General features: G+C 36.5%; 1 protein-coding gene across 1 annotated transcript; it reads left to right on the top strand.

Annotated features, from left to right (window-relative positions):
* Positions 1-7,185: 7,185 nt before the first annotated feature.
* LOC128101688 (olfactory receptor 8K3-like) lies at positions 7,186-10,138 on the top strand (the record flags this gene model as incomplete). Its single annotated transcript, XM_052725004.1, has 2 exons — positions 7,186-8,080; positions 10,113-10,138. Coding segments are annotated over exons 1-2 (921 nt in total), but the record flags the coding sequence as incomplete, so codon positions are not given.
* Positions 10,139-15,431: the final 5,293 nt, after the last annotated feature.

Raw genomic sequence — 15,431 nt, 5'->3', positions numbered from 1 at the left:
ATATTGTTGTCAGTTCTAAGATGTTTTGGGAATAAGAAGAAGTTGCATTCAAGCTCTCAGATGTATACTTCAAAAGGAAGAGACACTTGGAAGGGCATTGATTGCAGTCTGGTTCTTAACTCAACAGAAGAATAAGAACCCTTTTCTCATTCTAGGTGAGTGGTTTGAACCAGTCTTCATGGTATCAATTTAGTTCTACTGATCATTTCTGACATCTTCAGTTTCAACTATAGACACAATTTAGGATCATCATATTTAAACCAATATATGTAATTTCATGTTTCCTAGTTAGCTTTGTGTCTATTTGTTATTTCCATACTAATGAGAAGTCTGAGAAAAAAATGAGCATTTTTTAAATTTGTCAAGTAGAACGTTATTGCAGCAAATGTGTTGTTATCTAGGTGTGTGTTTCAAGCAGAAGGATAATGTGAAATGAGTCTAAATATTTCCAATAAAAAGGACCTTTAAAAGTAGTTTCCAGCTGGGCGGTGGTGGCGCACGCCTTTAATCCCAGCACTCGGGAGGCAGAGCCAGGCAGATCTCTGAGTTTCGAGGCCAGCCTGGGTGGGCTACAGCGTGAGTTCCAGGAAAAGGAGCAAAACTACAGAGAAACCCTTTCTTGAAAAACCAAAAAAAAAAGTAGTTTCCAGTTGTTCAGTATAGTCATGTCACTTTCCCTAGTTTTTATGCAGTCATATTTTTTGTTTTTCTATAACTGTCTGTTTTACTAGTATTATACAAGAGAAGATTTGTCCCACTGTGACTCCCCCCAAGAGCTGGCACTGAAACAAATAAACTAGGTTTTTGATAGGTAGTTGCAGAAAACACACAACTTAATGAAGAGAGAGAGAGAGAGAGAGGAATCCAATAATGAGTGAACCAAAAAAAGATTGCTGCTTTTAACAAGTGGGATGCAGGCTCAAAACTTATCAAGATAGCCTTAAAGACACTTCTATGGAGTTATTACAGAGAACAGGGAACCTTGAGTCCTGATACATTCATTCCTACCCTTTATTGCTCACATATTATTCTTTAACACCTTAAATCCCATCCTCTTCTCAGCTATTGTTTACACTCTTAGCAGTGTAAGGAGAAACAAAACTCTCATTTATACCAACATTTCTGCAGGACAAGTGCAAAGTGGCTCAACATAGTAGGTGCAGGGGTTAGAGACAATTATTCACAGTCATACCTACAGTAGGAAGAGACAGCAAATCTCAAATGTAAGAATAAGTGTGTATTTAGGCTAACACAGATCATCATAATAGGGCATCTTCTCCTCCATTAACTTTATATTAAATTTGCTTTGCTCACATCAATGATGGCCACATGTCAAAGAATTACTGATAAAATGTATATATGTTTTCCATTTCATTCAGTCAGCCACTGTAAACTCTAAAATATTATAGATTTAGTATTGCCTTTTCTCATATGAGCTATACAATTGAATTAAGAATTTTCATCCTGATTTGGTTTTCACTAAGAGATTTAAGAGTGCCATGTCAGTATTGTGTGAAAAAAATCTAGTAATTTTTAAAACAAATGCCATGGCGGCCACCACAAGGCAGGAGATCAGAGATTCTGAGTTTTCTGTTGCAGGAACCAGTGGCTGAGATCAAATATTTAAAATGATGGAATACAGTTCTGAAACATATTCTCAGTCCATGCTAGGACACCCTTTTCCCTCTGCTATTTATATCAAATTTAAGAGATGTTTTCATCCCAGTATATTATAGCTGTTACAATTTTCACACATCACAAGTGAAGATGGAGAAGTATTTTTCAAGGTTGAGGTGGAATACCTACTCACATCCTTGACAGACGCTAGTTATATAGCAGGGGTACAAAAATGTCAGACATCTGAATACACAGAAGAATCTTAAATAATGAGGTATAATGGATAAATGCAATCTTAAAATAACTAATGTTGAGAATAACATAAAATATTTAAGAAGAAATTATAAATAATTTTGAAAATTTAAGTCATTTTCCTCCCAACAGGAATATACTTAATAACATTAACTGTACATTCAAGGTGATATTTGGTAAAATTTATGTTACGTGGTTTTATCCTAAAATTATCGAATAATAGTAGCACAGATATAATAGAACTTTTTAATTAATTAATTAATTAATTAATTTTGCATCCCGCCCAGAGATTTCCCCTCCCACCTTTCCTCCCAATCCATCTTCTTCCTCTCTCTGCTCTCCCATAATCCACTCCTCCTCTTCCTTTTCTGTTAAGGAATGTTAAGAAAGATCTTAAGAGGGTAATAAACTTAACAAATCTAGCTTACTGGTAGAGAGTGAGCCTATCATCTGGGCTCAGTGGGTTAACATTAAAATATAAGGCTTACAGATACCCACTTCACACTTCAGATTAACTCAAGAGATATAGAATTTGTACATTATCACATTTTCTAAATTTGAAATTTGAGACAATTTTTACTGATTCCATGTAATTCACAAATGTGTACTGCAATTGATAATTATCTATTGAGATAAAGTAGTGGATCTTGTTTTTATTGTATACACTGGGTTTGGAGTTATCTCACCTGAGATTTTCAGATATATTCCATGAAATGTATGTTAGAAGTAGGGGTGTTTTTACTTTTGAAAATTAAAAACAGAATGTTATCTTTCTATTTCTAACACTGTTTACTCACCTAGGCAGCTGAGCCTGAAACAGTTTTTGAGTAACTGAAAGTTCTTTCTTCTTTTCCCTCTTTCTTTTATTTCTTTGAGAAAAATGTTCTTGGTTTTACTCACTTGTTCACCTCAGTTACTCTACTTGCTAAATTTCATATTCTAATTTGGTGGGATTTGGTTGCTACCCCTACATAACAGGGGACCCATGTGCTTGAGATCCTTTACTGAACCCTTGGTGTCTCCTGGGAAGGTGTGCTTGTCAGGTAAGAGTGAGACTTGTTAAGGATCCTCATTTTATTCCAGTCAGATCTGAAGGACAAAAGAGAGAGAAAGGAACATAGGAGTGTCATCTAAGACCCTGGTCTAGTGCATATTCTAGCTATATGGGAAGCTGAGACAAAGGCATCATTATTTTCAGCACAGCCTGCACAACTAAGTGAAACTCTGAAATAATAAATGAGCAAAAGTCAGAGATTATAGCTACATTTTCTCCATAAAGGTCACATTCATTAGCAAATTCTACTATATAAGCATATAAAGATCTTGTTAGAAAGGGAATATAGTTTTTTTTTGTATTGATTGCAGCAACATGGAGGAAAAGGGAGGTCAATATGCTGAGTGACATAGAGGAGACACAAAAAAATAAATTTTGCATTTTCAGATTGATGAAAACTAAAAGAACTGATGTCACAGAACAAAGAGGAATGTTAATTAAGGATTTAGTAGGGTAAGAAGGATGAGTGGTGGAGAAAATGGAGATGGACTCCAAAGCAGAGTGGGGAAACTAGCTATGATTTTAAATGCCACAGTTGGGTAACTATTGGTTAAAAGGATCCCTCAAATGTATGCATGCAATAACAATTTGTGAAAATGAGACCATGAGTTTGAAACAAAGTGTGATGGTTACATGGCAAGGTCTGAAGGGAGGAAAGGGAAGGGAGAAATGTAATCAAATTATCATCTCAAATAAGGGGGAAATTAAATGATCTATCCTATATTTAAGATTATTAAATTAGCATGAAATTGGTAACATTAAAATAATTAGTATCTGAGGATAAGAAAGTAACTTGATTTTTACCATCACAAATCACACATATGCCAAATTTTAAATGTACACCATGAAGCTTTACAAATATTTCACAATTTAAAAAATAGACAGTTTTGTAACCTTGATATGTTAGAGCCAGGTGTAGTCAGAAGTTTTCCTGTGTCCTGCCTGTCCTGCAGCCACTCAGACCCAAAAACCCATAGAAGCTTATATCAATTAGGAGCTGGATGGCCTATGGCTCAAGCTTCTTGCTAGCTAGCTCTTATATCTTAAATTAACCCATTTCTATTAATCTATATTTTGCCACGTGTTCCATGGCTTTACTGGTCTGCTGGCATGTTGTTCCTTGGACAGCAGGCTGGTATCTCTTGCCTTCTGCCTTTCTTCTTCCTATCTATCTGCTTGTGTTTCCTGCCTGACTCTAAGTTTCCTTACCATAGGCCAATACAGTTTTATTTATCAACCAATCAGAGCAATGCATATCACAGAAAGATATCCCACAGCAGCCAGGAACTTAGTTCCTTGCCAATTATTTAGGAATTCTATGACCTTTTTTATATAATTTTAGCTTTCCCCTTTTAGGAAGTACTGAAGTCCAACATTCTCATTTTTACAATGCATTTTATCAATCATGATCTTGTAAGACTTTATAACTGCATTATTCACTCACATACTCCAATATCCTTTATATTCTATTCAATTTCATAGCTTGATGAATTGTATTCACAAATTTTCCAATCTTAAATTCATTAACGCAGCATAATGTTATTCCCAATGCAATATAATAGTAAATTATACTTCTTTTACTTTTTAATCATAAAACATAGAATTTATTTTAAACTGCTATCAATAATACATTAATGTTATTCATAATTATATTGTAATAATGATTTTTTAGAATTGTTACTATATATTTTTTAATTTTTTCTTTATTTTTGAGAATTTCATACATGTATAAAAATAAATATGACAAAATATACTCTTGATATTCCCCATTCATCCTCCCATGTGTCTTTCAATACACAGCTGTACAAAATTCATTTATTTTGTTATTAATAACAAAATAATGTTATTTTTCTTCTTTATTTTACACCCTTTCCACAGTTTCCCATCCTTCCCATCTTCCTAGTCCTTCCCCCTACCTCCCCTCTGCACCCCACATCCAATTCTCCTCCACTTTTCTTAAGAAAAGTGCAGTCCTACTCTGAATATCAACCAAACATGATATATCAAATTTCAGTAAGGCTAGGCACCGCACCTTGTCTTAAGGCTGGTCTAGGCAACACAGCATGACGAAAGGGGTCCCAAAAGCAGCCAAAAAAAGTCAGAGACAACCCCTGCTCTCACTGTTAGCAATCTCACAAGAAGACCAAGTTACACAGTTGTAACATACATAAAGAAGGCCAAGTTCAGCCCCACACAGGCTCCCTGGTTGTCGCTTCAGTCTCCGTGAACCCCTATGAGCCAGGTTAGATGATTCTGTGAGTTTTCTTGTGTTGTGCTTGACCCCTCTGGTCAAGCACCTATCATCCTTTCTCCCCTTCTCCTGCAAAATTCCCTGAGCTTTCTGCTTAATGTCTGGCTGTGGGTCTCTGCATCTGTTTCCATCAGCTTCTGGATAAAGCCTCTGATGACAATTGGACTAGGCACCAATCCATGAGTATAACAGACTATCATTAGGAATCATTTAATTTTTTATAATCTCCTAAATCCCCTTACTACCACTCAAGTATGAACGGCTGTGGGGCCATCCACTGGAGTGCGGGAAGCCTACCAGGGACCACATCTTCAATAAAGAATGATTTTCCTCACCCAGAAAATATTAACTCCTAATAGTTCTTCAATAACAGGAAGGGCCTGGACGAGAGGGCCTCCCCTGGTTGTGCCAAGATTTCTGAATATTTGATTCGGTGCAAGTCTTGCTGTGCAGAAAACAATAGGTGCTTTGAGCTCATGAGTGTGATGACCATGTCATGTCCAGAAGATATATCATACATACATAATATACATATACATATATATACATATATATATATATAAAACAAATTATGTGTGTGTATGTTTGTGTGAGTGTATGTGTGTGCCTGTGTGTGTGTGTGTGTGTGTGTGTGTGTGTGTGTGTGTGTGTTTGTATGTGTCTATGTAGGTGTGCATGTATATGTGAGTATATGTTTATGTGTGTGTGTGTGTGTGTGTGTGTGTGTGTGTGTGTGTCTATTCCAGCCATACTGGATGGAAGAGCACAATGCTTCTAACTTTTTTATATTCTAGGAAAGTTTATATACAACATGGATAATTGTGTATGTGGAGGCATTTGTTTCTAAAGGAACAGAAAAAAAGATATCAGAAAGGAATCAACAAAATGTAGTTTTAAAGAACTGCAGCTATTGATTCAGATCCTTTAATATTTAGCTGATGGAAGATGCAATAATGGTTTAAAAAGAGTCAAAATTAAAATATGAGCATAGTAAATTCCTATGGATGCTATGGCATCTTAGGCATCTAATATTTGTTTGTGTGTTTTTACATGTAATTATGTTAAGAATTATTTTTGTAGCACCTAGTTATTCCTAGTAACTGTAGACCTTTCTTTGCTCCACATGATACATCATTTGGTGTTGCTTCTGCATCAGGGTAGACACTATTCCTTCAGGTTGAAGATATCATCTGCTCCCTTAGTCTTATATTTTCAAATTTAAAGTAAGTAGATTTGTAGTAGCTTGCTTAGGCAAACACTCAATAGTTTAATTATTAGGATCATAGGAGTTTACTTAAAGTATGCTAGAATAAATAATGGCATCATCAGATACATCATTTCACTGACACTATTACTAAGCTCAGAACAAATGCAAGACTGAAACTGATTTTCCATTATAATCTCCAGATATACTCAAACCATAATAGAGTAAAGATACAATTTTATAACAATAAAGAGATAAAGGGCCAGGGTGCTATTTGGTATAAGATGATACAATTAGGAGATATAAAACAACCCCTGTAGAGTGAGTTAGTGATGTTCATGGATGAGTTGTGAAGCTATAAAGCAGAGACATATGTAAATGATTTGTTTCAATTTACTTCTTTCTAAAATGATGTTTCACAAATTATACACACACACACATACTTTAGTAAGGATAAACACTTTAAAAGATCCGTAATCTTAATCTAGGTCAAGCCTCTTTTATATGACATATTTACAAACAAAATCACAAAGAGAGTGTAATATTTTGCAGATATAGTCAATATATTGCAGAAAGAAAATTAAACTGTTTACGACATGCAGGGTACAGTATTTTTTAACCTTGTATCTGTGTTCAGCAATGCACGAGTCATATAAAATTACTTCCTGTCAAAAACAAAGGAAGAACATAAAAACATAGAACTCTAGTATACTATGTGACTTAAACTCTGAAATTTTAACAGATAACTTCCTGTATCCCAGTGGGCTGTGAAGATACCTCCAAGTAAACATTTCCTTAACACTCTAGATGGAGAAGCAGAACCTCTCTGTGCTGAATGAATTCATTCTCATGGGTATCACAGACCGCCCTGAACTACAGGCTCCTTTTTTTGTAATGTTCTTTCTCATCTATGTTGCCTCAGTGGTGGGAAATTTGGGTATGATCCTCCTCACCAAGTTGGATGAGAGGCTACAAACACCTATGTACTTTTTTCTCAGACATCTGGCTTTCATTGATTTTGGTTACTCAACAGCTGTGGGACCCAAAATGTTGGTAAACTTTGTAACAAATGAAAATACCATCCCCTATAACTGGTGTGCCATTCAGCTAGCTTTGTTCATCTTCTTCATCATTAGTGAGTTATTTGTTCTGGCAGCAATGGCCTATGACCGCTATGTAGCCATCTGCAGCCCTCTGCTCTATACAGTCATCATGTCTCAGAAAGTGTGCTGGGTACTGGTGATAATTCCCTATCTCTTCAGTGCCTTTCTCTCTCTGATCACTACCATCAAAATTTTTATTTCATCCTTCTGTGGTCATAAAGTCATTAGTCACTTTTACTGTGACAGCCTTCCTTTGTTGACCTTGATCTGCTCAGGAACACATGACATTGAACTTATAATATTGATCTTCTCAGCATTTAATTTGATTTCATCCCTTTCTGTAGTACTTGTGTCCTACATATTGATCCTCGTGGCCATCATCAGGATGAACTCTGCAGAGGGCAGATACAAGGCCTTCTCTACCTGTGGGTCTCACCTGACAGTGGTAGTTGTATTATATGGGACTCTGTTTTTTATGTACGTACAGCCCAAATCTAGTCACTCTTTTGAGACTGATAAAATGGCATCTGTATTCTACACCTTGGTAATCCCCATGTTGAATCCCATTATCTACAGCTTGAGAAACAAAGAGGTAATAGGTGCCCTTCAAAAGCTATGGAAAAAATGTGTATAAAAGTTGTACTTAAACTGCAATAGAAAGAGGAGATAGCTTAGAAACACAAAGCTTGGCTAACATGTGCATATCTATAGTTACAACCTTGAGTCCTACAAAATTCAACACAAAACTTGTATTTAATGAATTTGACTATATACAAGTGCATATAATATGTACTAGACTTTTAAATGCACTAGACTGAAAAGGCATAGTGAATTTAAAATGCTTTTCTTCTTTTCATTATGCAGTTTATTAGAAATGGCTCTCATTTTGGTATTAATCTTGTTTTCACAAGTTCCGTTCTAGTGCCTGAAGTCTACCACTGGTTCTTTCATTGACAGCTGCCTCTGGTGAAATAGATAGGACATATTCACATATGTACCTCATTTTAGACTTGACTAAAGACATCTTCATGTATTTAAATGTGTATTATTTTCTTTCATATATGACATTCATATAGATGTGCATATCATACTGGCATGCTAATCTATAAAAAGAATATCTCTTGTACTATGTTGTATATATATGCTCTGCAAAGAGTATTGTACATATTTACTAAACAGTTAAAAGTATAAATGAGATCTGATCTATTTATATCATTCTTGAATATCTGCACAGAGTCATCAAAAGCAGTATAAAACAGAGGTATCTGAATATCAATGTTCATTCTCAAATTTTTATAACAGCCAGGACAACATATCAGTGTAACTCCTAACAGCAGTTGGAGAGATAAAGATATGTGGTCTATATACACAATTATCTTGAGCATGAAGAAGAAGGGAATTATGTTAGAAAGAAAAATTAACAGAACTGGAGACCATAGGGTTAAGCAAAATAAGTCAAATTCATAAAGATGAGTATTAGATAATTACTCTCATGTAGAATTTTTTTTAAAGCTATAAAAGTAGAACTTAGGTCATTAGATAATAGTAAAGTGAATAGTGGGAAGGGAAGGTGGGTGAGGGTGGGTCATATAGGGTAGTAAGTCAATAACATCAAAGTACCCTGAGTGTGTGTGTGTGTGTGTGTGTGTGAAAATATAATGAAAACACCCATCCTCCAAGACTGCAGCTGCTCCCTAAGACACAGAATCTGCCAGCTCCCACTGAACCAAGAGGTTAGTCTATGTTCTCCTAGTCCAGCACCCTAGTCTCTAGGCTTTAGGCCCAGTGGCCCAATCTGCACCTCGATATCCCCACCCATTTCAGTCCCAGTTGCACAGCAGCAGGCAGGATTCCTTCAGGCAGGACTGACTACCCCCCACAGCAGACCCTGTAACCTACAAGGCCCACCACACTTCTCAAACCTACCCATCCTCCAAGACCACAGCTGTTTACTGAGACAGAGAGTCCATAAGCTCTGATTGGACCAAGAGCTCCAATTGGGCCAAGAGCTGCTCCCTGAGACAGATAGAGACTCCATCATCTCTGATTGTACCAAGAGTGCCAGTTGGACCAAAAAAGTCTTCCTCAGGCCAGGTGTCTGGGGCACACACCTTTAATCCCAGCACTTGGGAGGCAGAGACAGGTGGATCTCTATGAGTTTGAGGCCATCCTGGTCTACAGAGCAAGATCCAGGACAGTACCAAAACTACATGGAGAAATCCAGTCTCAAAAAACCAAAAAAAAAAAAAAAAAAAAAAAAAAAAAAAGAGGCTTCCTCAGAAAAGGACACTGCTTGCACCAATTGCAGGAAGAGATGGGTCAATGCCAGTGCGAGAATACATTCAACAACATAAAGAGCAATATGGCACCACCAGAACATAGTGGTTCTACATCAGCAAGACCTGAATATTCCAACACAGAAGAAGCACAAGAAATCAACCTTTAAAATGGCTTTAAGAAGATGTTAGAGGACTTTAAAGAGGAAATGAAAAATTCCCTTAAAAAAAATCAAAGAAAAGACAAACAAAAAGTAGTAAGAAATCAATAAATCCCTTAAAAAAAGGTAAGAAAACCAAGAAAAAGCAATGAAATAGGTAAATAAAACAGTTCAAGTCTTGAAAACTGAAATAGAAGCATTAAAGAAGACACAAACTCGGGGAATTCTGGAAATGGAAAATCTGAGTAACCAAACAGGAACTACAGATGCAAGCATAACAAATAGAATGCAATAGATCGAAGAGAGAATATCTGGCATTAGATATTAGATACTATAGTGGAAATAGATTCATCAACCAAAGAAAACATTAAAGCCAACAGTCTTGGACAGATATTATGCAGACACTAAGAGCCCATGGATGCCAACCCAGACTATTATACCCAGTAAAATTCTCAATCATCATAGACAGAGTAAACAAAATATTCCATGATAAAATCAGATTTAAACAATACCTATTCACAAATCCTACAGAAAGCACTAGAAGGAAAAAAATCCAACCTGAGAAAGTTAGATGCATCCATGAAAACACAGGCAATAGATAATCCTACACCAACAAATACCAAAGAAGGGAAACACACAACACTACTACCAAAAAATACCAGGAATTAACAATCACTGGTTATTAATAACCCTTAATATCAATGGACTCAATTCACCAATAAAAAGACACAGGCTATCAGAATGAATACGAAAACAGGATCCCTCCTTCTGCTCCATACAAGAGACATACCTCAACTTCAAAGAGAAATACTACCTCAGAGTATAAGGCTGGGAAAAGACTTAACAAGCAAAAGAACTCAAGAAGCAAGCTGATGAAGCTTTCCTAATATCTAACAAAATAGACTTCAAACTAAAATCAATTGAAAGAGATTGGGAAGGACATTACATATTCATCACAGGAAAAATCCACCAAGATGAAGTCTCAATTCTGAACATTTATGGCTCAAATACAAGGGCACCCACAATTGTAAAAGGAACATTACAGAAGCTTAAACTGTACATCAAACCCCACACACTAGTAGTGGGAGACATCAACATCCCACTCTTACCAAAGGACAGTTCTGCCAGACAGAAACTTAACAGAGAAATAAGGGAAATAACAGATGTCATGACTCAAATGGATTAAATGGATATCTACAGAACATTCCACCCTAACACAAAAAAATATACCTTCTTCTCAGCACCCCATGGAACCTTCTCTAAAATCGACCACATACTCAGTCACAAAGCAAATCTCAATAGATAAAAAAGAAATTGGAATAATCTCCTGTATTTTATTGGACTGCCATGCCTTAATGTTAGATTTCAATGACATAAAATATTACAGAAATTTTATAGTCTCATGGAAACTGAATAATGGTCAACTTTCTCACCAATGGATCAAGAAGGAAATAAAGAAAAAATTAAAAATTTTCTAGAATTCATTGAATACAAATGTACCACATACTTAAACTTATGGGACACTACGAAAGCAGTGCTAAGAGGAAAATTCACAGGACTAAATGCCCACATAAAGAAGTTGGAGAAATCTCACACTAATGACTTAACAGCACACCTGAAAGCTCTAGAACAAAAGGAAGCAAACTCATACAGGAGGAATAGATGCCAGGAAATAATCAAATTGAGGGCTGAAATCAATAAAATACAAACAAGGAGAACAATACAAAGAGTCAATGAAATAAAGAGTTGGTTCTCAGAAAATCAGCAAGATACACAAGTCCTTATCCAAGCTAACCATAAGGCAGAGAGAAAACATCCAAATTTACAAAATCAAAAATGAAAAGGGAGACATAAAAACAGATGAGGAAATACAGAGAATCATCAGGTCATATTTCAAAATTGTGTAGTCCACAAAACTAGAAAATCTAAAAGAAATGGATGATTTTCTGGATAGGTACCACATACCCAAGTTAAATCAAAACCAGATAAACAATTTAAATAGACTAATAGCCCCTAAGGAAATAGAAACAGTCATTAAAAGTCTCCCAACTAAAAAAGTCCAGGACAAGATGATTTCAGGGCAGAATTCTACCAGAATTTCTAAGAAGAACTAATACCAACACTCCTCAGATTGTTGCACACAATAGAAACAGAGAGAACATTATCAAACTCTTTTTATGAGGCTACAGTTAACCTGATATCCAAACCACACAAAGATGAAACAAAGAAAGAGAATTACGACTGATTTCCCTCATGAACAATAATGCAAAACTACTCAATAAAATATTTTCAAACCGAATTCAAGAACATATCAAAAAAATTATCCACCATGACCAAGTAGACCTCATCCCAGAGATGCAAAAATGGTTCAACATATGAAAATGTGTCAATGTAATACACCGTATAAACAAACTGAAAGAAAAAAAATCACATGATCATCTCATGAGATGCTGAAGAAGCCTTTGACAAAATCCAGCACCCCTTCATGATAAAGGTCTTGCAGAGATCAGGAATACAAGGAACACACCTAAACATAATAAAGGCAATTTACAGCAAGATGACAGCCAACATCAAATTAAATGGAGAGAAACTCAAAGTGATTCCATTAAAATCAGGAACAAGACAAGGTTGTTCACTCTCCCCATATTTATTCAATATAATACTTGAAGTTCTAGCTAGAGCAATAAGATAACAAAAGGAGATTAAGGGGATATAAATTGGAAAGGAATAAGCCAAACTTTCACTATGTGCAGACAATATGATAGTATATATAAGTGACCCCCAAAATTCTACTACAGCTGATAAACACTTTCAGTAATATGGTGGGATGCAAGATTAACTAAAAAAAAAATCAGGAAGACCTTCTATAGACAAATGATAAATGGGCTGAGAAAAGATCAGAGAAACATCACCTTTTACAATAGCCACAAATAAAATAAAATACCTTGGGATAACACTAACTAAGCAAGTGAAGGACCTGTATGACAAGAAATTTAAGTCTCTGAAGAAAGAGTTTGAAGAAGATACCAAGAAATGGAAAGAACTCCTATGCTCATAGATAGGTAGGATTAACATAGTAAAAATGGTAATCTTTTAGAAAGCAATCTACAGATTCAATGCAATCCCCATCAGAATCCCAACATAATTCTTCAAAGACTTGGAGAGAACACTACTCAAATTCTTATGGAAAAACAAACAACAGCAACAACAAAAAACCCAGGATAGCTAAAAGAATCCTGTACAATGAAGCAATCTCTGGAGGCATCATCATCCCTGACTTCAAGCTCTACTATAGAACTATAGTAATGAAAATAGCTTGGAACTGGCATAAAAACAGACATGTGGACCAATGGAATTGAATTTAAGACCCTGACATTAATCAGCATACATATGAACACCTGATTGTACAATGGAAAAAATAAAGCATCTTCAACAAATGGTGCAGGTATAACTGGAAGTCAACATGTAGAAGATTGCAAATAGATCCATATTTATTGCCATGTACAAAACTGAAGTGCAAGTGGATCAAAGACCTGAAAATAAATCCAGTTAAACTGACCTTGTTAGAAGAGAAAATAGGAAATACTCTTGAACTTACTGACACAGAAGACTACTTCCTAAATATAACACCAGTAGCACAGACACTGAGAGCATTAATTAATAAATGGGACCTCCTGAAACAGAGAAGCTTTTGTAAGGCAAAGGACATTGTTAATAAGACAAAAAGACAGCCTACAGAATGGAAAAAGATCTTCACCAACCCCACATCCAACAGAGAGCTGATCTCCAAAATATATAAAGAATTCAAGGAACTAGACATCAAAATACCAAACAATCTAATTAAAAATGGACTAAAGAGCTAAACAGAGAATTCTCAACAGAAGAATCTCTCTCAAATGTCTGAAAGACATTTAAGGAATTGCTTAACATCCTTAGTCATCAGGGAAATGCAGATCAAAATGACTCTGAGATACAACCTTACACCTGTCATAATGGCTATGATCAAAAACACTGAAGACAGCTTATGTTGGAGAGGATATGGAGCAAGGGGAACACTCATCCACTGTTGGTAGGAGTGCAAATTTGTACAGCCACTTTGGAAATCAGTATGGTGGTTTATCAGAAAATTGGGAATCAATCTTCCTCAAGACCCAATGATACCACTCTTGGGCATATAACCAAGGAATGCTCAATCATACCACTATTGCACATGCTCAACTATGTTCATATCAGCATTATTCATAATAGTCAGACCTGGAAACAACCTAGATGCCTCTCAACCAAAGAACAGATGCAGAAATTGTGGCACATGTACAAACTGGAGTTCTACTCAGCAGTGAAAAACAATGACACCATGAAATTTGCAGGCAAATGGATGGAACTAGAAAATACCACTCTGAGTGAGGTAACGCAGACTCAGAAGGACAAACATAGTATGTACTCACTCATAAGTGGACACTAGATGTAAAGCAAAGGATCATCAGACTACAATGCACAGCTTCTGAGAGGCTAGCTAACAAGGAGAATCCTAAGAGGGATGCATGGGTCGCCCTGAGATGGGGAAATAGATGCGATCTCCCTGAATAAACTTGGCGTGAGGGGAGCAATGGAGGGTAGAGGATGGGGGATGAGAACATAAGGGAATGGGATGATCTAGCTAGAACAGGGACAGAGTGGAGAGCAAAGAAAGAGATACCACAATAGAGAGAGACATCATGGGGATAGGGAGAATCTGGGTGTTAGGGAAGTTCCAAGGAATCCACAAGGTGACCCCAGCTTAGACTAACAGCAATAGTGGAGAGGGTGCCTGAACTGGCCTACCCTGGTAATCAGATTGGTGAATGCCCTAACTGTCATCATAGAGCCTTCATCCAGTAACTGGTGGAAGCAGGTGCAGAGATTCATACCCAAGCACCAGGCCAAGCTCCAGGAGTCTAGTTGTAGAGAGAGAAGAGGGATTCTATGAACAAGGGGGTATCAAGATCACAATGGGGAAACCTACAGAGACAACCAAACCATACTAGTGGGAACTCATGAATTGTGGAGCAATAGCTGTGGAGCCTAAATGGGACTGGACTAGCCCCTCTGCATAGGTGAGACAGTTGTGTAGCTTGACCTGCTTAAGTGGTTACCTGGCAGTGGGATAAGAATCTATCCCTAGAACAGGAGAGGTCTTTTTGGACCCCAGTGCCTAAGGTGGGACAACTTGCACAGCCTTGTTGTGTGTGTGGGTGCTTGGACCTGCTTCAACTATGTGTACCAGGCTTGCTAACTCCCCATGGGAGGCCTTGCCTTGGAGGAAATGGTAATGGAGGAATGGGTTGGTGGTGGAAAGGATGTGGGGTGGGAGGAGGGAGGAGAGGGGGATCTGTGATTGGTATGTAAAATGAATAGAAAATTTACTTAATAATAAAAAATGAAAAAGAAAATCTAATGAAAAATATTATGTTATAAAAATTAATATGTATTAATCAAATTAATAAATGTCATAATAATTAGTGGACTTGATGGCA

Source organism: Peromyscus californicus, unplaced genomic scaffold (genome assembly GCF_007827085.1).
Source record: "Peromyscus californicus insignis strain IS unplaced genomic scaffold, ASM782708v3 Scaffold_7__1_contigs__length_154581171, whole genome shotgun sequence".
Taxonomy (NCBI): Eukaryota; Metazoa; Chordata; class Mammalia; order Rodentia; family Cricetidae; genus Peromyscus; species Peromyscus californicus.
Note: the sequence above shows the minus strand (reverse complement) of the source record. Positions and strands in the feature narration are given on the sequence as shown.